General features: G+C 47.8%; 1 protein-coding gene across 3 annotated transcripts in view; it reads right to left on the reverse strand.

The window, feature by feature from the left end:
• LOC135371210 (phospholipid scramblase 1-like) overlaps positions 1-23,647 on the reverse strand; it is a 77,126-nt gene that overhangs the window by 32,096 nt on the left and 21,383 nt on the right. For all 3 annotated transcript variants that reach the window (XM_064605273.1, XM_064605274.1, XM_064605272.1), the window contains exons 3-4: positions 22,802-22,867; positions 12,865-13,028 (exon numbers count right to left, since the gene is read on the reverse strand). In XM_064605273.1, the coding sequence (XP_064461343.1) occupies positions 12,865-13,028; positions 22,802-22,867 (230 nt within the window). The remainder of the gene's footprint in view (positions 1-12,864; positions 13,029-22,801; positions 22,868-23,647) is intronic.

Below are 23,647 nucleotides of genomic sequence, written 5' to 3' on the forward strand. Positions count from 1 at the left end.
GGTCCAAAGGTACGCTTCCTCGTTATTTTTTTTTTTTAATACGTTCTATAATCGTTTACATTTTTTTTTCCAGAGCAAAAGCATTGGACGGACCGATTGATTCGCCCGTTTCTCGGCTGTCGGACGGTACCGTTCGACGTACGTTGCGAAGGACTTCGACTATTGAAGGAAGATGGAGAAGATGGACCATCAGTGTCACTCTGTGACTGAAGAAGATTGTACGTGTGCGTGTTTGAGATATAAAAACACGCGTTTCTCACACTCCTTTCGTTGCAGATTACGAATGGCTACTGACGGGAGATCTACCCCTGGTCCTAACCTTCAAGCCTCCTCCAAAGACCTTCTTTTTGCGAATCGGCGATCAACTGACTACCTGTCGCTGCGGTGGACTCTGGTCGAGAAACCCCAGCCATTGGTTAGACTCGAGCCTTCGTCCGTATTTGGGCTGCCTTCCCGGCTACGAAACCAAAGCTGGAGCCTAATTCGTGTGTAACGAGAAATAAAGGTTGTCTACTCTCATTCCGTCTCAGTCATGATGACGCCCGAGCAGAGGTTTGCCACCTTTGTGCAAACGCGAATGTATCGGGACTTGCTGCGATTACGCGATTATATTCACGGCGATAGCTGCGAGGGAGACTTTCGCTCGATTCTCAAGACGATACCCTTACGTCTGTTCACCGTCAGTGGGAAGATTGCAAAGAAAATGAAGCGTTTCGTAGATTACAAGCTCGAGCTGCTGGAAAAGTATAGACGAGGAGAGACAGTCGACCCGTGTCTCATCAACGCGGGTTTCAACCGTCCTATCGTCCGTCGCTACTGGCTTCTCCACACATCCCTCGACGTCACGGTGCAGACCGGCGACGACGGCGGTGAGCGTCGGGTCAGCACGTTGGAAGATCGTCTCGCAAGGGTCTTGTGTATGTCGTGAATAAATAAATCGTCTATTTTTTACGAAACGAGTTCGCTCACGAGGAGACGTTTTATTGTTTCGTCATTCTCTTCGAGGTTACAGGAAAACATGGATACACAACTTTTCAAGCTGTAGCGTTTCGACATGCGCGTGGCTACGTAGATACAAAAAAGCCCGCAGTAAGGCGAAAAAGGCGATTGAATACACTTGTCGTTATACTCGTCCACTACAGGTAAAGTCCTTCGAAGGTTTGCTTCGATGGGGGGAAGTGTTGAAATGTTTCTCTCCCAGTTCTTGCAAGAAGTTAAAGTAGGGAATTTTGACGAGGTCGTTCTGAAAGTCGTACTCGGCTCGCACTTGCTGGCCGTCCACGGAGAGCATCGAATGAGACAGGTCGTAATGACGGAATTTGTAGGGGTTCGATTGGATGTCGCCGAGAAAGTCGGACGTGGCGAGCAGGGCGACGCATAATTTGGAAGGTACCCTTTCGGGGTAAACGTTTTCAAAGTGAGCGTCCAAGCTCCCGGCACTCAAGCTCCGCACCTTGGTTTCCAATCCGCGTAACACGTAGATGGCCGGCGTGGTCTGAAGCCGCCGCTCGTATTCCAAAAATAGGGAAGGTGCCAGCGTCACCTTTTTCAAGTGTAACGTCATTTCTTTAATGTCCACCTCGTAATTGTACGTTTTCTTGTCTTTGGGAACCGATACGAGTTTAAATTCGTCGTTGTTTAACAGGAAAACGACGCGAATTTCGACGGCAGGTACCATCAGGCGCGGCTGTTGAAACAGGTCGGTATTGATCTGACCGACCAGGTTAAAGTATTTGCCACCCTTCGTCGCTTCGTAACGTTGTTTCGGACCGCGAGACGAGACGTCGTAATCGTCCTTTAAATGTTCGTCGTCCTCGACATAAAGTCCAGCCGCGTGCACTGTTTCTTGAGCCGCGGGCGTGGAATGAAGCACGACGTCCAAAATACTCCTGTAGGCGTACAACTCGTTGGAACTGACGAGTTTGTTGTTCGCATAAACGGTGACCGTCTTAAACATGCCGCTCAACAGGTGGTTTATTGGGAAAACGACATCTTTCTCGTCCATTTCTTCCCCGTCGTCGCGAACAATGCGCACGGTCAAAGACACGAAACTGCCGTAGAGATCCAAGTGTGCCCTTTGCAAATTTTGAATACAAAACTCGATCACGGAATTATTTACTCCGTTGACCGGATAAAAAAGTTGGTACGAAGTATCTTCCACGCCGTATTGAATGGAAGGGGGTTCGAATATCATCACGTCACTCGTTAGACAGATCGGCGTCTGTATTTTTCCTTTCGTTGACGTCATGACGGAGCGCGCGCAGCGGATGTGTGACCTTCACGGCGTACCAAAGATATCTGCAGGTGCGTCGTGTGTCGGCGCCTTTTGTTGTCGTTTGCGGCGTTTCTTTCCATTGTTGTTGTTTCCAGAGCCCTCCATGGAATCCAGCACGTCTCTCCCCGTTGCTATGGCCGTCTTTTTTACTGCGCGCGATATTCCTTCGCCATCGGCCAAATTCCGCGCCAAGCGCTTCAACGTTCTCTTGGCGATCGGTTTTATTTGCTGCCAGATGGGAACGATAAACTTGGATATGTTGCTCAACACACCGCCCCCTCGTTGGAAAAGGGGTCCCGTGTACACGGGGATTATTTTGGGTGAATTACGGTACATATTTGAAATGCAACGTTAGATTGGTTCTGCCTTTGGACCGCAACGGCAAACGTCTTCCCGTTTCGTCCGCGAGAACGATCGTCACTGAGGGAATTTCGAATTGAGACAGGTTAAAATACTGGATGTTATCTAACGTGTAGGTGACGACGTGCTTGTCTTTCTCGTAATAAAAGGGTAGTATTTTTAATATAGGTTTTTTCCTGCTCCCCACGTACGTGGGTTCCACGATATCCGTGTACACGATTATGTTGTGAAACGGGGGTTCCAGGAGTACCTCGACGGAGCTCGTAGCATCCTCATCCCCCGTGAACACGGTACGCGATTCGAAGCCCAAAAGCACGGCCAGGTACTCGGAAAGTCTTAGGGTGGAGGTGCCCTCGGAAAGCCGAATTTTACATTTCTGTTCGGTTCCGTCGAAGCTGAAGCGCGCGCGTTCGCCTACGCGCTGATTAATCGCATTTAGAAGTGCTTGCGGCGTCGCATAATAGCCGGGAGGCACATGTACTTGCAAAGATCGAGGAATTTTCGTCTTGATCGTGAAAGAAAATTGGCGCGCTACGGGGAGAGAGACGCGTAGCGTTTCTTCGTGTCCCTCGACGGCTGTGAGATGTAGCAGCTTGACAAAGGGTTCCGGCACGTGCAACCCTTTCGGTGTTTTCAGAGAGTAGACGTTATCCGCGAATTCTAGCGAGGCGTCCAGCTTGAGCGTCTGGAAATACTTGTTGAGTGTGTTCCGTAGGGACGTGGTTTCCGAATTCAGAGTGACGTCGCCGAAAGCGACGGGTGCGACGTGCTCCAATAAGATGGAGGTGGCTTCGCGTTCGCTCAATTTGGGGGGTTTCACCGCACGACCTGCTTCGCGGGACGCTAGCGAGGCGTCGAGCGCCTGTGCGAGCCGAGGGTCCAATTCCACGGCTTTCACGTCCACGGGTAAGACGAAGTCGTATCGCGATTTATTGTACGCGAAAGAAAAGTTGAATTCCGAAAGGGCTTTTCCCAAATCCCTCTCGAGATCCGAGGTGACACGAAAAGTTCTGCCGGCTTCCACCGTGTCCTCGAAAGAAACCTCGATTTTCGCATCTTGCCTTTCGTAGCCGATATTTAAAAGATCGTTACTTATGCTGAGATCCATCATACCGACTTTATACCGATTCAAGAGCTGAAGCGGACTATCGAAAGCTACCGTGAAGGCGTTGAGTTTATTCGAGGGAAACTTATCCATGCTGGCGTTCGAGAGCAGGTGGACGTAGATGTCAGACATCATTTCCCAATCTTGACCACGTCGCTGCTCGGAACCCAACTGTTGTGTTCTTTGTCGTAACCGAACCAGCGAACCAAGGAGAAGCTCTGACCGTTCAGTTGCTTCTTTCTCAGCACTTTCGTTACTGGCCAAGGCTGATTGGCGTCTCGGGTTACGACGAGTACCTCCTCCGGGTAGAAAGATCCGTCCACTTCCTTACCCCGGTAATCTTCCAGGTGTACGACGGGAGGAGAGGTGTCTCTCAGGCGGGAGACGGTGAAAATCTGAGGCGACCAACTCCCTTCCGAGCTCTTATGAAAACCTTTTCTGTGAAGTAGGACCCTCACTTTATCCCCCAGTTGGAGCTTCTTTTTCACGGAGGGAACGACGGGCTTCCCATTTATCTTATTGAACAGCTCCAATTCGTTTTCGGGCGTGACTTCGGACGGGCTGATGCCCAAAGTCCTGTGTTTGGTGGTGTTGTAGTCGCGCACGATCTTGGGAAGCGCGGAAACGAAGTGGTATTTTCCCGTTACTCTAAAATAACGGAATATTCTGTCGCGTAAAGTGCGTATGACGCGCTCTGCCTGCGACGCTTTGATTACTGGAGAGAACGTAGAATACATCTGTACCTTCTTTCGTGAGAGATACTCCTTGACGGTCTTGTTGTAGAATTCCCCGCCTCTGTCGCAAAAGATGCGTGTAGGTACGTTACCTCCCCGAAAAAGTCTTATCATGGCCCTTTTCATTTCGGCGGGGCGCTTCGTCTTTAGCGGGAGGGTGCGCAGAAAACGGGAGAGGGAATCGATTGCCACGAGAATGTAGCGGTAGCCACCGTTGAATCTCTTGTATTTTGAAAAATCGGCGAGGTCCATTTGCCACACGTCGTTGATCTTGAGCGCGATGATGCGTCTCCTATTAAACTTTCTTCTGACCGGATGGTGGAGCGTGTAGGCATCCAGCTTTCTGAGAATGGCGAGAGCCTTCTTTTTGCTCAAGTGATGCGCTTTTCTATAGCGTTCCACACCCCCCAAACCACCCTCTGGTTTCTCATATCCCTCCATAAGTCGTCCACGCAATGGAGGCCTGCTGCTGCTGCTGCTGAGGCTCGCGAGATTTGGGTAGAGAAATCAGACGCAATAGTTTCGAGACTTTGGGGAACCAGGAAGGTTTCTTTCCCGTCTTACGTTGCAACAAATAATTGACGAGTTCGTAAACTGAGGAGTGTCTGATGGGCTTGCCCGACACGGAGACACAACCCTCGCGATCCCAGGAAAGAACCTTCTTTAATTCCGAGACGACCCTTTCCGCTTCCCTCTTCATCCACCTCTGGAGAGAGGAGCGAATAGTCAAAGTCATTTGTAGCGTCGGACGCCTTGTTTTTATTGTCGTAGGGGTCAAATCCGTACTGCTTGAGTATGCGATACAGTGCTTGCAGTATGAGTTTCACTTTGACGTCGTCACTCTCCTTCGAGGAAAGAATGTTTCCGATGGAGGAGGTCACTTCAATTCTCTTGGCCATTGGCGAAAAGGTTCAACACGGCGGAAAGCAGGAGAGGAACCACCGACGAAAGAACGCCCTGTCCTCGCTGCTGAGACAGATAGCGCTTCAAACGTTGCGGATTCTTGTGAATCTTTTTGTAGGCGAGCCGTCGTAAAAAGCGTTTGTGCTTCTTCAAACGCGCGAACGTATCTGGAGCTAGAGCCACCTTTCCGTTCAATACATTGAGGCAAATTTCGGAGAGGTGTTTCATGTCGGACGAGGACGAACGTCTCAAGACGTCGCGGCGGCGTGGAGGGGGTAGAGTGGAGAGTACTTTGAGTAAAGTGAGGTGAGGGCGGAGATTCATTTCGGAGCGTAGATATATTGACGTTCTCCCGGAAAGATATTGCTACGCAACCTGTGATCCTCGTGCGTATAGTTGTGAAGATCCACGAGTAAATATGCGTGGGGCGACGACATCGCTTGTTTATATGCGTCCAGAAAATACTCCAATCTTTTTCTGCCAAATAGCTGTTGGCCGAAATGTTCCATCTGGTGCACGCTGCGCACGGTGCGCCACAGGACGACGTAACTGGCGTTGTAGGATATTGTTCTAAAATGGCTACTGTCGAAAAAGATGTTTTGAACGAGTAAGAAGATCGACGCGTTGGCGTGGTGAGAACCCCGAATGAAAAGATCGGTCACCTCCTTCAAGGAACCGGCGTCGGTCATGTGATCGTCGACGACGATCAGCGTAGCGCGCGACGTGTCCCACTCTCGCGGTAGCTCCTTGGTAAATTTTACGGAGTCCCCGAATTCGTCCTGCATGCTCGGCGAAGCATATTTCTGCACGTAGAATATTTGTGACGGAGGCTTGTCTACCACGTCGTTCAGGTTCCTCAACATGTTAGCAACGAACGTAGATTTGCCGCACATGGAGGGACCGCTTAAGATACAGCGAAAGGGATGACGGAAACGAAAAGGTTCGGGGGAAGACATGTTGCGTGCGTACACGTTGCACGAAGAGAAAGAAGAGACTGAGACTCGAAGAGAAATGCATCGCTTTTTATTTACACATCCTCGTCGTCGTCCTCTACATCGGAACTGCGTTCCCAATACAGATTGTCCAGGCTAAAGTTGGACTTCTTTTTTGCCAGTCTGTCCGCCGCTAAGATGCGGTCGAGCGTCTTCATCTTGTCCTGACACATTTCTTGACGTGCTTGCAACCATTCCAGACGGTGGACTTGAAAGGCTTCCTCCACGATGCCGCGTATAAATTCGCGAAGTTCTTCGTTTTTTGTCTTTTCCTTGCGACGACGAGAAACGCAGGAGAATAAACCACACATGGCGTTTTCCACGTATCGGTCAGAATGATGACGCGAGCGCGGTGCGCGCTGCCTTTATAGAGATAAACGCGCGCGCGCGGTGGAGCAGAGGGCGCGCGCGCATCCATAGCGGCCGCTGCGCGTCGCCTCTCTCAGTTTCTCTCGGACCGTCGCGGAAGACGGACGTGCGCTCCGCGCGCTCGCTCACTTTCTGGCTGGATCTCGTAGAGAGCAGACGTACGTGTGTGTTCTCCGCGCTCGCTCAGTTTCTGCCTGGAAGTTGACGCGGGGGAAAAGGTGAGTGATTTGACGCGCTCCTTTTCTCGTATGTTTGCCGTGTTTAGCGGTGACCGCGCTCGTGTTAAGCTTTTTCTCGCATGTTTAGACTTGTTTTGCGGTGTCCAAGCCTGTTGACGCATGTTTAGCGATGTGTGGTTCCTGCCTTGTGTTAGCTGCGTAGTGTTGAGGTTAGGCCTAAGCGATCGTCCCCGTAAGCCTCTTTCCTCGTATGTTTGCCGTGTTTAGCGGTGACCGCGCTCGTGTTAAGCCTATTCTCGCATGTTTAGCGATGTGTGGTTCCCGCCTTGTGTTAGCTGCGTAGTGTTGGGGTTAGGCCTAAGCGATCGCCCCCCCGTAAGCCTCTTTCCTCGTATGTTTGCCGTGTTTAGCGGTGACCGCGCTCGTGTTAAGCCTTTTCTCGCATGTTTAGCGATGTGTGGTTCCCGCCTTGTGTTAGCTGCGTAGTGTTGGAGTTAGGCCTAAGCGATCGTCCCCCCGTAAGCCTTTTTCCTCGTATGTTTGCCGTGTTTAGCGGTGACCGCGCTCGTGTTAAGCCTTTTCTCGCATGTTTAGCGATGTGTGGTTCCCGCCTTGTGTTAGCTGCGTAGTGTTGGGGTTAGGCCTAAGCGATCGCCCCCCCGTAAGCCTCTTTCCTCGTATGTTTGCCGTGTTTAGCGGTGACCGCGCTCGTGTTAAGCCTTTTCTCGCATGTTTAGCGATGTGTGGTTCCCGCCTTGTGTTAGCTGCGTAGTGTTGGGGTTAGGCCTAAGCGATCGCCCCCCCGTAAGCCTCTTTCCTCGTATGTTTGCCGTGTTTAGCGGTGACCGCGCTCGTGTTAAGCCTTTTCTCGCATGTTTAGCGATGTGTGGTTCCCGCCTTGTGTTAGCTGCGTAGTGTTGGGGTTAGGCCTAAGCGATCGCCCCCCCGTAAGCCTCTTTCCTCGTATGTTTGCCGTGTTTAGCGGTGACCGCGCTCGTGTTAAGCCTTTTCTCGCATGTTTAGCGATGTGTGGTTCCCGCCTTGTGTTAGCTGCGTAGTGTTGGGGTTAGGCCTAAGCGATCGCCCCCCCGTAAGCCTCTTTCCTCGTATGTTTGCCGTGTTTAGCGGTGACCGCGCTCGTGTTAAGCCTTTTCTCGCATGTTTAGCGATGTGTGGTTCCCGCCTTGTGTTAGCTGCGTAGTGTTGGGGTTAGGCCTAAGCGATCGCCCCCGTAAGCCTCTTTCCTCGTATGTTTGCCGTGTTTAGCGGTGACCGCGCTCGTGTTAAGCCTTTTCTCGCATGTTTAGCGATGTGTGGTTCCCGCCTTGTGTTAGCTGCGTAGTGTTGGGGTTAGGCCTAAGCGATCGCCCCCCCGTAAGCCTTTTCCTCGTATGTTTGCCGTGTTTAGCGGTGACCGCGCTCGTGTTAAGCCTTTTCTCGCATGTTTAGCGATGTGTGGTTCCCGCCTTGTGTTAGCTGCGTAGTGTTGGGGTTAGGCGTAAGCGATCGCCCCCGTAAGCCTCTTTCCTCGTATGTTTGCCGTGTTTAGCGGTGACCGCGCTCGTGTTAAGCCTTTTCTCGCATGTTTAGCGATGTGTGGTTCCCGCCTTGTGTTAGCTGCGTAGTGTTGGGGTTAGGCCTAAGCGATCGCCCCCGTAAGCCTCTTTCCTCGTATGTTTGCCGTGTTTAGCGGTGACCGCGCTCGTGTTAAGCCTTTTCTCGCATGTTTAGCGATGTGTGGTTCCCGCCTTGTGTTAGCTGCGTAGTGTTGGGGTTAGGCCTAAGCGATCGTCCCCCCGTAAGCCTTTTTCCCGCGATGTGTACTGTTTTCTGTTTAGCAGTAGCGGTTAGACCTTTTCTCTCGCATGCCTAGACTTGCTTAGCAGTGCTGTCATTTTTACCCGCCGCTAGTATCTTGTTCTGTCTTTCTCGTCTAGAGCTATGATGGTGGCGCCATCTGGTGTGATGCCTTGCAACTAAGTGGCCACCTGTCGTCGATCTCTGCAACTGCTGGGTGCAAACTACCAACATGGCGGACGCTGGTCACTCGGGTGTTGCGGAGCGGCTTCTTCGCCGCGGCATCGTTGATTTTCGAATAAATTGTTTCTCTCCACTCTGTTTCTATCTTTTTATTTTATTTTCTGCCTATTTTTTTTATTTTTTATGACCACGATTATCCGGAAACGCACAACTGGTCTGGACGCGAGATAGACGTTCCCCAATTAGTGTGATGGCTCCCTGGAGGGTGCTGATTAATGTGGGGGGTCCCAATTAGCTCTAATTGCTAATTAATGGCGTCCAGGCCAGATGTGCGTTTCCGGATAATCGTGGTCAGTACTTACTACTGCCAACTCCACTTCTATGTCCTCTCTCTTGGGCATGACGTAGTCTTCACGTTTCAAGCTTCGATTTATGTGCCGAGGGTTCACGTACACAATAATTTTGCCACTCTTTTTTCTCACAATTACTAATGGGCTTACCCAGTCCGATGCCTCCTTCATTTCTGCTATGATGCACGCCGCTTCCATTCGGTCAAGCTCCTTTTTCAGGGATTTTCTAAACGTATATGTGGTACCCGGCGTGCTGACTGGATGACAGGTGTCGTCCCTTCTTTCAGAACCATTTTGTACTCTCTTTTAGTGCCTCCTATGCCCTGGAACAGCTTTTGAAATCCATGTGCTACAGGATCGTTTAGCTGATGAGCCTTCAGCCCTTCACCACAACGCCAGCATCTTTGACCAGCCCGAAGAGTCGGCACGCCTTCTGACCTAAAATCGCTCGACGGGAATTTTTAGTCACAAAGAATTCCCGAACAGCTGTCCTACCCTTATTCCTTGTGAGCTGTTCTGTTGTTCCGATGTGCGAGATAACGCCACAGCTGTAGCTCCGTAGAACTCCTGTTGTCCGTTTCGTAGATACCATAGGACTTAGGTATCATATTTACTTGTGGTCCAGTGTCAACCTTCAGCTGAAAGTCATTTTCTGAAATCGCAGCTGTAACCAGTCAGCCAGTGAGTTATTTCTAATGTTTCTGACCTGGAGCGCAGCGAAATCAGTAATGCCACCTTCGTAGTCTTGCGTTAAACACCTTCTGACGCGATTTACAGCACACAGCAAAATGGTTCCTTCGTCTGCACTTTCGACACACCGTTCCAAACGCCGGGCATTTCTTCGGCTCATGATATCTCTAGCGTTTGCAGCAAGTCCTACCGTATTTCCGTCGCTTCTCTTTCGCCCACTGTGTCTACTGATTTTTCTTCTTTATTCCACGCCTTCTTGTGCTCTTCCGTTAATTCATCTACTTTGCACAGTTGAAATGCACTTGCCAGGGTTAAGTTGTCTTCACGCAGGAGTCTTTCGCGCTAATTTTTGTCCCACACTCCGTACACAACCGCATCCCGGATGAAAGAATCCGCCAACGTCGCAAAGTTGCAAGATCGAGCTTTTAGTTGTATATCTCGAAAAAAAAAAGGGGTTGAAATTGCTCGCATTCTTCTTGCATTCGGCACCTGAAGCCATAGCGCTCGTAGGTTTCGTTGCACTTTGAGATGCAGTAGACCTCGAACTTCTTAAGCACTGCCGTTAAGCTCACTCTTTCTTCCGCTGTAACGTCGCTATCTTCTTCTTGTCAGACCGTCGTTTCCCTTCGGCCTCCCTCGCCTCAAGGTAGAGTCCCAACCTTTGTATAGACTTGCGCCAGTCTTCTGTTACGTTTCCCGAAAGTACCGTCTGCACATAGTGTTTAATTGACCTACTTTTTGTATCTACCAGGCTGGCGCCAAGGCTGGACCCCCGGCTCAGAAAAATCATGGCCCTCTTCCAGCCTCTTTACATGCTTGTTGTTAGCCAATACCTGCGTTAGAAATCACCAGGGTGTCGAACCGAACCTTTTTTCGTTGCGGTTTTCGTTCCGGTTGCATCATAAACAATCCGGTACCGGTTCTGCTCCGGAGCAAAAAAATAACGGTTCATACCGGTTTTTAACCGGTTCCGCTTCTGCTGGGAATATTCATCCCCACAAAAAAAACCAATGTTACAAAATGTAAACCCGTTTATTCCGCATACATGGTATCTAATTTTAATAGACAGCTGTGAAATTGGTAGCTCCTGGTTCCTGTAGGTTACTGTCTGTTCAAATGGGCTTTCTCCTTTCTTGAAGCGCATGCTACAAACGGACTTGTTTGTCGTGATGTCATACGTAAAGTTCTTTCTTGCTCGGTTGGAGCGATCGCGTCCCATCCGAATGTCTGTTGCTACTGTCTAGCCAGCAAGCACCACCGCACGAGTACGACGCAAATCGAGGAACACCTTCACTCACAAACGCGCTCGAAGGCTCCGTTTTATTTTCTTCGTGTCCTGTCCACAAAAGAGTTGCCATTTCGCACGGGCTTGCCCTCGCGTATACGTAAATGTATTCAACTTAGCTGCTCTCAAACAAGGGACGCGTTGCGCGACATTACCGATAAAGAAGCCGTTATGCAGACCCCTTGGGTCGCTGTTTAGTTGAGGAGAGTTTGGGGGGATCAAATTAAAACGAACACTACTGCACATTGCTAGAGAGTCACATGTACCTCTAAGTCTGTGTGCGTGCGCGAACAATAAACCATTACAAACGGAGCCCAAGGGTCATAGTATACCGACATACATTCCACCGTAACCGTAACCCTAGTATAGTATCCATGACATGACTTCAGAGCACACGACGTCTGTTTCATTCGCCTATCCGTAGTCCAAACCGGCGAAGTTTTTTCTTGGACCGAAAACCGTGAAATATATTTTTCGGTTTCCCTCCTGAGCGAAAAAAACGTATACGGTTTCGATTCCCTTCCGGTTCGCACCAAAATAGCGTTTTTTTTTTTTCGGTTTTCGGTTCGCTCCGACACCCTGGAAATCACACATTATTGGGAGGGTTGTTGGGAGCAGGGTTGCGGAATGGGATCACCCATTCCATTCCAATTCCATTCCGAGGAATGAATACTTGTGATAATTCCATTCCTTTCAATTCCCCGGCATGAAAAGGTATGGTTAATTCCCACTCCTGGAACGGGAACCCCATTCCATTCCTTTAATTCCACCAATAAAAGAATTAGGACTGGTAACCGTACTAGCTAGCCCAGCAGTGCTATGGAGGATATTGACATTACCCAGCACGGAAAAAGCACAAAGACAAGGTTATTTCGCCCTCCTACTCCCCTCCTCCTCTTCATTGGCATCATCATTACAGGAGTTCCCCACTAAAGTAACTGACAGTGCAAGTGATGTGGGGTTGCGGGTCTCACTCTAGTGAAGCCAAAATCCCCATTTTATTTTTTCTTAAAACCAAACCAAACCACCGCCCTTGACCGTGTGAGACCCAGACCATTACATTCCAATTCCATTACGCCTGCGAAACAATGCCTAATTCCATTCCCATTCCATTCCCAGGGCAGTTTCCGCCATTCCATTCCAATTCTATTCCGGGCTCTGATAAATCTGGAATGATTCCGGAATCATTCCAACCCCGGAGTGGCAACTGTGGTTGGGAGGGAGTTTAGGTAGAAGCCGATTAGTGGCATGTTGTTTCATGCAGGTGCTTGTGGTGCGTTCCCCGAATCCCATGCATCTCGATGTTATTTAGTCTAGATATTGTTCAACTGTGTTGAGTTCGCGGCTTAACTCGACTGTATGATTTTTTTTTCTTGCTTCCACATTTCTGAGCCTCGTAAAAGAATTGTCATTCGTCTATTTACTTGTTCCAATTGTTTCTTCGACAGTTCGTCGCATTTGCCTCTACGCGTGACTTGATTTGTTTCGTTGTTTTAGAGAATGTCATCTTACGCACTGATTGTTTTATGTCGTTCAGCCTGCTATTAAGTTAGTCAGCTAAAGCTTGAGTTAGCCCATAAAGCAACGTATCCGTTATGATATATTGATTGCACACCTAGAGAGACAGTCATGAACGGCTTACCTGTCCGAGGCAACAGCAGAAAAATCCTTTAAGGCCGCTCTGAAGACGCAGAGGGCGTTCGAAGCACATCACGACGACGTTATCCATTTGTGTCATGTATGCTGTGAAGCATTCACTTGCAGGCCCAAAGATAAATCCACAAGTGTCGGTTCTTCTTAGTTTTGCTGCGTAAAAACAACAAAATGAAAACACGAGACGTGGAATGTTCCGCCGTTCATGGAATGTTCGCTAGCTCACATTCTTCAATGACTCACATAAGTAGTATAAGGCCTTCGAGCAGTGTGTCGTGGACAGGCCCGTATTTTGTTTAACCGTTTTACAAAATGTGTGAAAGTAAGTGAACTATATAGAATAGATAGGACACATGCACGATATGAACGTTCACATAAATCAACGTTCGATACAGCGTGCAGCGATAGTCGTGTGTTTGATCCTCGATCGCTACAACAGTGAACGTTGTGAACCACACCTCTGAAGTGGATGAGCGAGAGCGCGATGATAGTTTGCGGCAGGGAAAGGTAACGGTAATGGTAACGGAAACAGAGACGGTATATTACCAAAATTGGCGATGGTGACGATAACGGAAACGGAAACGCATACCACGGTCCTCCATTACCAGAAACAGAAACGGAAACGAAAATTATCGTCCGGTATTGAATTCGGGTAATGGCTATTCCTGTTGTGCGGTGGAATTTGAGTGACTATCAATTTTTGTGTTTGTATTTTGATGACTTCATTCCCTGTAATGCTCTACACAGTACACGAGAGCATGGAAATAAGGCACAATATTGAATCTCGAGGGTGCGTCCCTCGTTTACCTCGTCCCAGTCCTCGTAACTCCATGACATCAACACATGACCATACTCCTCCATAGCACGAGGATGAGAACATACGATTTTTAGTGACTTTATTTTGTACTTTTTTTTTTCATTTCAGCGTGACCATGGCAGTATTATTTACTACTGAGAGCGTCCGCTTATGAATGCGACATTGGATGAAGGTTACGCACATCTTGAGTTGCTGTTCTCCGAGTGACCAAAGACATGTTCCTACCTTATTTATTTTAAGGCTTGCAAGATGTGCGCATCCCAACGACGCAAAATTACTTGTGTAGTGTGCATGCCTGACACCGAGGCAGCACTTGCGCAAAACAGGGTGCTGACAGAGCCGGACAGGCTGTCCTCCCGCAGCTCTGTAACAGCCGTTCCATTACCGGAAACAGTGACGGAAACGTAACGGAAACGAAATTGAAAGGCCGGTATCAGAAACGAATAACGGAAACGAAAATATAGCAGTAACGAAAATGGAAACGGTAACGAAAATACGTTCGTTGTCCTTCCCTTGTTTGCGGGTGCCAGATATTCTTATATTGAGTTTCGGTTTCCATCTCCGTCATTAAACAGTTTTCCGCCTTCGCTACGACAATCTCAACTGCCGACTAGAGATGTGCATGAGTGAGGATACAAGGGACGAACTGGAAACGTTGACTTCGGGAGAAGTTTCTCATGACGGTGTCCGGAGCTTTTGGCAGGCCACGAATCTTCGATCCTATGACGAAGATTGGAACCATTGGAAGACTGGATTGAGATAAGGGCTGCGTTCCAATACCTCGCGCCCGCGAAGCCGCCTGACTAGGCAGCTGAGTACCTTTGCTTGTCACTGTTGGAACAGGCTTGCCTAGCCGAGGCGCCTGTGGCGCCATCTCGTTGCTCACGCAAGAAATGCGTACGGCGCAAGCGCAGCAGGTATACTAGCGTTTCCTGCTGTCAGTCATCCCGGCTGTCAAATGGTCAGGCGTATAACTAGACTGCATCGATGCGCACTAGGCGGTAGCCGACTGAATAGCGGACTCGGCGTGATTTGGAACGAGACTTAACATGGCGGCACTTCCGGTTAGACCGCTAGGCAGTCGACTAAGCGGGGTATTGGAACGCAGCCAAGGTTTCATGCAGAGTTGCGTACGTGTTGCAGGAATCACTGATGACGTGGACCAAACCTGGTCTCCTAATGTAGTCACAAAGACCTGACGTTTTCAAGAGGCTCTCTGACCTGCTACAACGCCGGAACATAATGGAAGTATCTTTCAAGTACATTACTCGTACGGTATCCCAGTATTTAGTTCGGTTCCGTTTCAATTCGTGCAGTCCGAGAGCAAGGAAAGTTAACACACTCGAAAATGTATCATATCTCCGCTTCACAGGGAACATTTTCGGCAACAAGTAGTTGAACGCATGCTTAACAAGTTGGGTATGCCAGAGCTACGTCCATCTACATAGCGCCTTCGTGCCCTTAACAAGGACAAAATTCCATTTCGTTGAGCAGCCGATTTTAAAGGTACTGTAAAGCATCGTAGAACGTGAAGAAAAACAATGTGTAAGTTTCCGGCGATGCAGAATCAAAAATAACAAAGACGGTTAAGAGCATCAGCTGTTTACTATATACATTAAAAACAAGACTTTCGTGCAGTAGGCTGCACTTCTTCAGGTTTGAGGACCTGTTACAAGTCAGGTCAGGACCTGTCTTGTAACAGGTCCTCAAACCTGAAGAAGTGCAGCCTACTGCACGAAAGTCTTGTTTTTAATGTATATAGTAAACAGCTGATGCTCCTAACCGTCTTTGTTATTTTTGGTACTGTAAAGCAGCAGACAAGCAGGATATGCTGGCGACGTGGCTTGAGACATTGTTGCTTGTAAATCCCATATGCAGAACCATACGACCGACAACGCTCTCTAAGTATTTTTAATTTATCATGAAAAATCCGGTGTAGTGCATTTGGCGCGACGCCTGGTATCGAACAACCCCCTGTGCAGCGGGCAACATTGTCGAATATGTATTATGTACTATTTTGTCGCGTTTTGCTCTTTTGGCGGCTATATTATTTCCTATCATATTTCCATAGGAGTGCAGAGACCCTTGTTTAGCGTGCTTTTTTGCGAAGAGAAACGCACATTCGGCTGTCGGGCCCAGTGTTGTACGGATGCAACGTGGTTGCCGCCGTATGCGGCTGAGAGTACGGATCCCTTCCGAATACTAGTACACTGTTGCCCGTAATCCTTAATTTTAATTTTCTAATCAGCCCCACCACCGGTTGGAATGAAATTTGCGCCGTTTTATACTGATGGCTTGGACTAGCGAATAGCCACGCTAAATGAAATTCGGCCTCTGCTGCTTTACAGTACCTTTAAGGTGTCTATCTTTGGAAATGATGAGCTGCAAAAAGCACTCTTTACCCGAATCGAACTCTCCAAGCTACTTGTGCGATAGTGGACACGTCCGTCAAGCTGTTGCCCAGACTTTTCACACCATGAGATTTGTCAAGCAGCTCGCCTGCATCTATGCCATATTCTCAATCGGATGCGTAACCGTTCAAAGAAGCTAGTCAATTCCACCATCATACGTCGCTGTAACAGGTCTACGATCTGTTGGAATGCATATATGCCACTGTTATGCACGCTACCATAGGTGACATCTCTCAATATACAAGCTGTAGTATCGCCTGTAACTTTCACATGCAAATCGCAAGTGAACACAGCACACAACAAGCGAGCACTGGAAAGGGTACGGAGGGTTACTTTACCTCACACATTCGTCATAATGCTGTCGAGTAATTCAAGGTGTGAATGGTAACTTGTACATTGTATATTCACACGACAGTCAACCCGAGACATGCAAACTAACACAATGCGAAGCATAAACTGCACGTTATTAGGCACCAAGTCACACTATATCACTCAGTAAAGCAAGAACAACTTTATTTTTAGGATGAGGAATGAGGAGTTTCATCGCCAGGGGCGATACTCTACCCCGTCGCTAGTGGTGATGTGGGGAATGAAATAACGAGCCCCTTCACAATAAGGATGGAACCCCTACTGCGTCCAGAAAGTCAAAAGTGCTTTGAGGACAGAGCGTTGGTGAACTGGATGAGGCCAAGGACCAAGCAATTTTAATAGAAGGAGCTAGAGTCTAGCTGACTAAGACGGGGGTGGGGGGGGGGCAGTGTAACTAAGGTTGGCAGTATACATGCATACATACGTTTTATTTATTTCACACGAACGTGTGAGAGGAACAGAGGCAAAAAAAGCCGAAAGGCTTGACTAGGCCTCAGCTCCTGTTACTGACAGCAGGGACATCAGCACATACAGAACGAGAGAAATAAATAGAATAAAAAAGAATGGACAATGAAGAAGAATGTGCTCCAGATCATCCAGAGCACCGCAGTGATAGCCTGTGGGAGAGTCAACTCGTCGCAAGCGGTAACGCCACTAAGCTGTAAAAGCACACCGAGTCGCATTTGATGAATTAAAGCAGCATCTTGACGCGCTCAGTAAAGCAGTCTGTAAAAAGAAGCATATCTCGGGGCTGACTAAAAGCGTTTACATAGTCTTCGTGTGCACGAGAAAAAATATGAAAGGGGTTTAAAAAAATATCTACAAACAGCAGTCCAACAATTACGACTTCAGATGCCCTCAAATGCACTGTACAGTCGTTTAAATCCACTTTTTTTTTTGTCCCTGCAATGCGGTCCCTCACAGCTACAAAAGAGACGGAGCCAAACACGACAAACTTCACGCAACATCTGCTTACTAACAACTGACAGAATTCAATGCCACAAAAACAAGGAAACACACGAGGGGAGGTGAGAGAAATAAACTGGCTTCTTAGTCATTATCCTATTGTAGGGTGGCTTTACAGCTTGTGTCGCACAAGCAGAGTTGTACACGTTACTCGAAAAAAGTAATTGATTACAATTACTGTTACTACTGCGCGAAAAGTAATCCTATACCCTTACGAATTACTTCATCCAGAATGCAATACGTTACCGATTAAAAATGTAACATGATTACTTTTCCCTTTACTTCTAAATTGTGGGCCATAGCAAGCCAACAAGTCCGCAGTGAATGCAACCATGCAGCTCTTCTTGCAAATTCTAATATGAGACACCAACATACGTGATACACCCGTTTATTACAGATTTATATACACATTTAGAACAACATTGAAACATCCGCTTCGTTGTGTTACTATCGTTATGTCCAGCCCGCACAATTTATCAATACAGCCACCTATTTTACTGTTGCTCTAATAGGTCGCGGTCGCATGAGATTATCATTACTGTGGTGTGCATATAGAACACGTGTGGACTAGAGACGGCCGTCACAGTGACCATCTGCGTCATTGCTTCAGTGGAACTCGTGGTGGAACAGAACAGATTGGCTAGCTGAAAACGGTTGCCATTGTTGACAGACGGTTAAAAAAGTAATCGATTACTGAGTAATTGAAAAGTAATTGATTACTAGTAACGCAATTACAAGTAACGCGTTACGTACAACTCTGCGCGCACGTGGCTAATGTCCTCTAGCGGTAAGTGAATAGACGAGCTGCACCCCTACGTCATAGATTACGTTTCACCACCACGCAAAGCATGCTGGTGGGCTCTGCCAGCCTTATCAGCCGACGCGTTTTTCCCGCTTCTTGTCCAACACACCAAAATATAGTCTCGAATCGGTCTTCTCGTGACGTCACACGTTTGTGAACGGAGGGTCATCTATTGAAGGCTGGCTAACGCAAGCGTCCTTCCCGTAATAAAATGAGATGCTATCTCACGCGTACTTTGTTCTCCAAACATTGCTTCTGTAGTAATGTTTTGAAACCATGGCGAGCATTTACAATGTATTTTACGACGTAATGTATCCAGCGGGTGTGGTGTTCTTCACTAAGCGGGCGTGTTCACGTAGGCGATCGTTCACGCACATGCCAGTCTGTGCAACGTATGTCCTGCCGCACGACAGTGGAATGTTGTAAACCGCAGCCTTCTTGCAGTGAACGTATATGTCCTTGTGCTTAACTTTACACCACGACCTACTAGATTATAACGACCATGTCACAATCAGCAAACCCTATGAGGTGCCTGTCCGCACGATCCGCCAGGGGCGCTACTGACGCACCCTGGCAGACTGGCGCACGATTGGACGATGTAAATTTGAATTTTGAACTCGCAGAAGCGTATGTACGACAACCGTAGCAGACGACAGCGATAGCTCCTATGAAAACGCGTAGAATGATGATAATAATCAACCTCAGAATTAAACATCTGTGGAAGTCCACAGCTTGTACAGAAATACTAAGGTAAGCTGAAGTACAAAGTATTGTAGAAGTTGAGGAAGCAATAACAAGGACGATCAGAAGCGCCACCGCTGCCTTCCAAAAATGCGGCGCATGGGAGGGGTGCGCCTGACGTGGTTGTTATAATCTAGTAGGTCGTGCTTTGCACCCTTTCTTTTCACCGTGCTGGTTCACTTTCGCGCAGAGCGCAGAGGGACACGAGTTTCATCGGGGTTGTAAACACGACTGGTACTCCATGCCTTGCTCCAACCTTTTTCAAAGTATTCCCGAGCCTGTGGGTGTACGGGGTTCGTACAGGCATTCCCTCAGGTCGCTGGGAAGCACTCCTCTCCTGCGTGCCATTAAGCCTGGCGAAATCTGTTTGAGCAACCCACACCAGCAGTAGCAACCGAGGGTAGCCCGCACTTCGCAGCCTTTCTCCTGCTGCACCATTGTTTCTTTCACCTGATGGATACATGACTTCGTGGTCACAGATTCCAAAGCTGTCATAGCTATACCTCTTTTCACTAGTTTCAAGTGCCCTGAATTGTAAGACAAGAGGCCATGCACTGACGGAGGCTTGTACAACCAGCAGCCTGGGTGATTTCACTTAGAGTCAGGTAGGGTGGTCCGGTCGACATTTCAGATTTTTTTCCTTCCGATATATGTTGGAACCTAGTGCATAGGAAGTACGTCGGCGGTGGGAACAGCTGAAATTATATTGTTTTTTAAATTAACAAACGCTGGCAGACATGTTTTCTTGAGCTCGTCTGTCGCAACGCGCGTAGTTCCCTGTGTTGAGTGCAGTGCGCAGCAAGATCTTGGTCAGCACCAGAGTGTTCTGCTTCATATGTTTCAGCATGTTGGTCGGCGGCAGGGTGTTGAAGGACCGTAAGGTGTGCCTTATGATCACTTTAGTATGTGGGGACAGCTCAAGTGATTACACCTAGAGATACAAAATTTCAGAAAATTTTGGATCGCTCGAAAAAAAACAACCCTTTTTTCGTTTTTTTTCCCAAAAAATTGAAAAAAATGGAAACAAACGCGGTTACTGCTGAGTCAAAGCATTGCCGGACAAGCCACAGCATACAATGAGCTAGAAACCTTAGTAGTGTTCACCCTCTAGGCATAAAGGCAGAGCAGAGCATCCCTCTGCTGTAGACTGCTGTCTACTCAGTGATAGGTAATTGGAACAACCCGTCCACTCCGACCAGAACTCTAACATTATGTGAACGCGATGGCGATCGCTTGTAATGGCCAGACGGAGCTCTAAGTTGGTGGTTGTTGGCAGATTAGAGGCACCTAAGGCACTGTTGGCGTGTTGGAACGCATCGAAGGCACGAAAATATACATTTTTCAATTTTGTCACCTGGAAATTTCGGTCAATTTTTCCGGAGACGAAGAAAAAAACTGAAAAAACTATTTTTTCCCCAAATTTCCGTTTTTTTCCCCCGGGGCTTCGCGTCTCTAATTACACTAGAAGGGACGTCCCTCAGAAAAAGGAAGTCGAGGCAACTGTCACTTCCGCAGATGTATTCTTCGGTAGATGACACGAGGTAGAACTCAAGAAATTCTGGCATCCATCGTAGGAAGACATCGTTACGCTTGGCGTCCACGTTCAAGTCACCGGTGACAGTGACATGATAGGTGAAAGTCTCGGTCAGGAATGCATGTATCTGGGCAAGGGGCTCGTTGGGAGAAATGTACATGGACATCACCACGATGCGTTTTTTCTCCTTCGTTTCTTGTCTTCTGTATTTCGGAGATGCGACGTATGGGACAAGATCTCCACGAAATTCAACCCTTAATATTTAATATTAACTAACCTTAATAGCTGTCGCTGTAACACGATCTTAAAGAATGACCATTTCGAGCACAGCGGTTACTTTCGGTTCCTGCGGTTCATTTACAAAAATCGCTTTTTTTTTTTTCGGTGCCTGAGTGCTTTTGACAAATACCACAAGCTTCACACGAACGGCACCGTTCTGTTCGTCCTTGAACGCTCTTTCCATCCTTCTTAAACGCACAAAACGCAAACTGGAAGCACGTAGAGTCCTTGCTTGATGACAAACAGAAAATAGGAAAAAGTCGAACAGTGGAAGGTACTTTCCTCCGTGCACCGTTCGAAGTTTTTGCCAAAATGACTTCACGAACGCCATTACCTGTTCATCCAGCTTTCTCGTACATGTGAGCACCTGGAATTTTAACTGATTTTAAAGTTCGTTTTCAAGGTTATGCAAAAGCTTACCACGAGTGACTTTATCGAAGGCAAAATCTGTGAAGATTATACCTGCCTCATCATGTCATCATTGATCATCATTTAGATCGCGTACAAATTTTAGCAACTATGTAACTGTAGAGCGACCGGATTGAAGTCCATCTTATTATTACCCATGTCATGTGCTTGCTCGTGTCGACGAACTTGGAAATGTGCTCATGAACAATGTGCTCGAATATTTTTCAACAGATGTTTGTTATAGATACAGGCCTATAGTTTTCAACTGTATTAGTATCATATTGTTTATGCTAACACCGAATTAACAAAAAAACAGCCAGCAGACAAACAGGGTTTTGCGTTTGGATGGATACATTGTATACTTCCCCAGCATAGCACGTTCCTAGCCAACCATCATCTTGAAAGATATCTTTATCCGCCCTGATTTGTGGAAAACGGGGGGCGTACGCCTTTTGTGTGACAATTATGAACAGCATAAGTGTCACAAAAATGGCGTACGCCTCCCGTTTTCAACAAACCAGGGCAGATAGCGATATCGTTCGAGATGATGGTTGGCTAGGAGCGTGCTATGCTGTGATGTTCATTTTTAAGAGTGTACACTGCTACACCGCATAGCACGCTCCTAGCCAACCATCATCTCGAACGATATCGCTATCTGCCCTGGTTTGTTGAAAACGGGAGGCGGACGCCATTTTTGTGACACTTATGCTGTTCATAATTGTCACACAAAAGGCGTACGCCCCCCGTTTTCCACAAATCAGGGCGGATAAAGATATCATTCGAGATGATGGTTGGCTAGAAGCGTGCTATGCGGTGAAGTTCTGTTTTAAGAGTGTAGCCAACCGTCATTCCGAATAATATCATTCTGTGTCCTGATTTGTTCTGATTCTGGTGCTTGTTTTAACCGCCCTTCGTCCCGTTTGAGTGCTGCATTGTATCGACATGAACTATCACCAACTCCCCTCTTCCTCCATTTGAACAAGATAATCTGTCCTAGATAGGCGCCTCCTCTCATTTTCAACAAATCCACGCAGAATGATATCATTAGGAATGATGGTTGGCTATCAACGTGCTATGCGACGAAGTTATGCTTTAACCGTATACGGCTACATACACTCTTAAAAATGAACTTCACCGTATAGCACGCTCCTAGCCAACCATCATCTCAAATGAGATTGTTATCGGACCTGATTTGTTGAAAACGGGAGGCGTACGCCTTTTTTGTGACACTTATGCTGTTCATATAATTGTCACAGAAAAGGCGTACTCCTCCCATTTTCAACAAATCAGGTCCGATAACAATATCATTTGAGATGATGGTTGGTTAGGAGCGTGCTATACGGTGAAGTTCATTTTTGAGAGTGTAGAATAAAACATCAAAAGGTGAGGTGTAGAGAGAGTCATGATTTAACCTATTTAGAAATGATGCAAGTTTTTTTTTCTTCTTGAAAACGCGTGATGAAAGACAGAAAGTTTTTTACTTTGGGGTAAATGATATAGTACGCTGGTGACACCTGTCACACGGCGGTTTACACAATCACGCGTGCATGTTAAATAAAAAGAACTCACATGATGAACATAGAGGTAAAGGTTACACACCTCTCCACACATAGAACAGGTCCATGTTCCTGGAGTCCCGGACGAGCAACTTCCAGTTACGATAGTCTGCATGGAGAAACGAATTGATTACATCTTCTCTAACGCTGTAAATTGGTCCAGAAAGCAGCATATGCGTCCGCCTTCCAATCTAATTGTAAATACAGTGCAATACAAAAACGAAAAAAAAAAGTCAGAAGAAGATTTAAACTCTTGGGAGCATCTAAGTTCAATGAGGAGCTTTCGTGCACAATCTGCAGTTGGCCTAACAAACTGAGCAGCCTGCAACGCGAAGCGCTCATCCAACAGCGTCGAGCAAGGGCAGAGCCGCATAGCTGGGCGAACTCACTCATGAGGGCCCTCACGAGTGCCCCTCACCCTCACCTCACGCCTTTGAGGTGAGGGTGAGTGAGGGCAAGCCCGCGATCAGGCCATCCGTGAGTGCACTCATGAGGTTCTTACCCTCATGAGGTCTCCTGTGAGTGCACTCATGAGGTCTTACCCTCACGAAGTCTCCTGTGAGTGCACTCATGAGGTTTTGCCCCTCATGAGACCTCCTGTGAGTGCACTCATGAGGTCTGTGGGGCGCCAGGTCTGTGTGAGTGAAGTCACTGGTGAGGCCTGAGGGGTGTGAGGTCAGTATGAGTGCATTCAGAAATGAGGTTAAATGCCGCTTACGAGACGTGGGCAAATTATGAAGGCACTAGTGATATGGTTCCAGCGATCCAGCTACCGGCAGGGTGCACTTTAAAGGGCTGGTGTTCCCGTTTTTAGCAATTTCGTCTACGTAGCGCTGGGAACACAGCCAAGCGTCCTGAACTGATGGATTAGTTGGTGATATGGTTCCAG

This window comes from Ornithodoros turicata, chromosome 10, assembly GCF_037126465.1.
Source record: "Ornithodoros turicata isolate Travis chromosome 10, ASM3712646v1, whole genome shotgun sequence".
NCBI classification, from domain to species: domain Eukaryota; kingdom Metazoa; phylum Arthropoda; class Arachnida; order Ixodida; family Argasidae; genus Ornithodoros; species Ornithodoros turicata.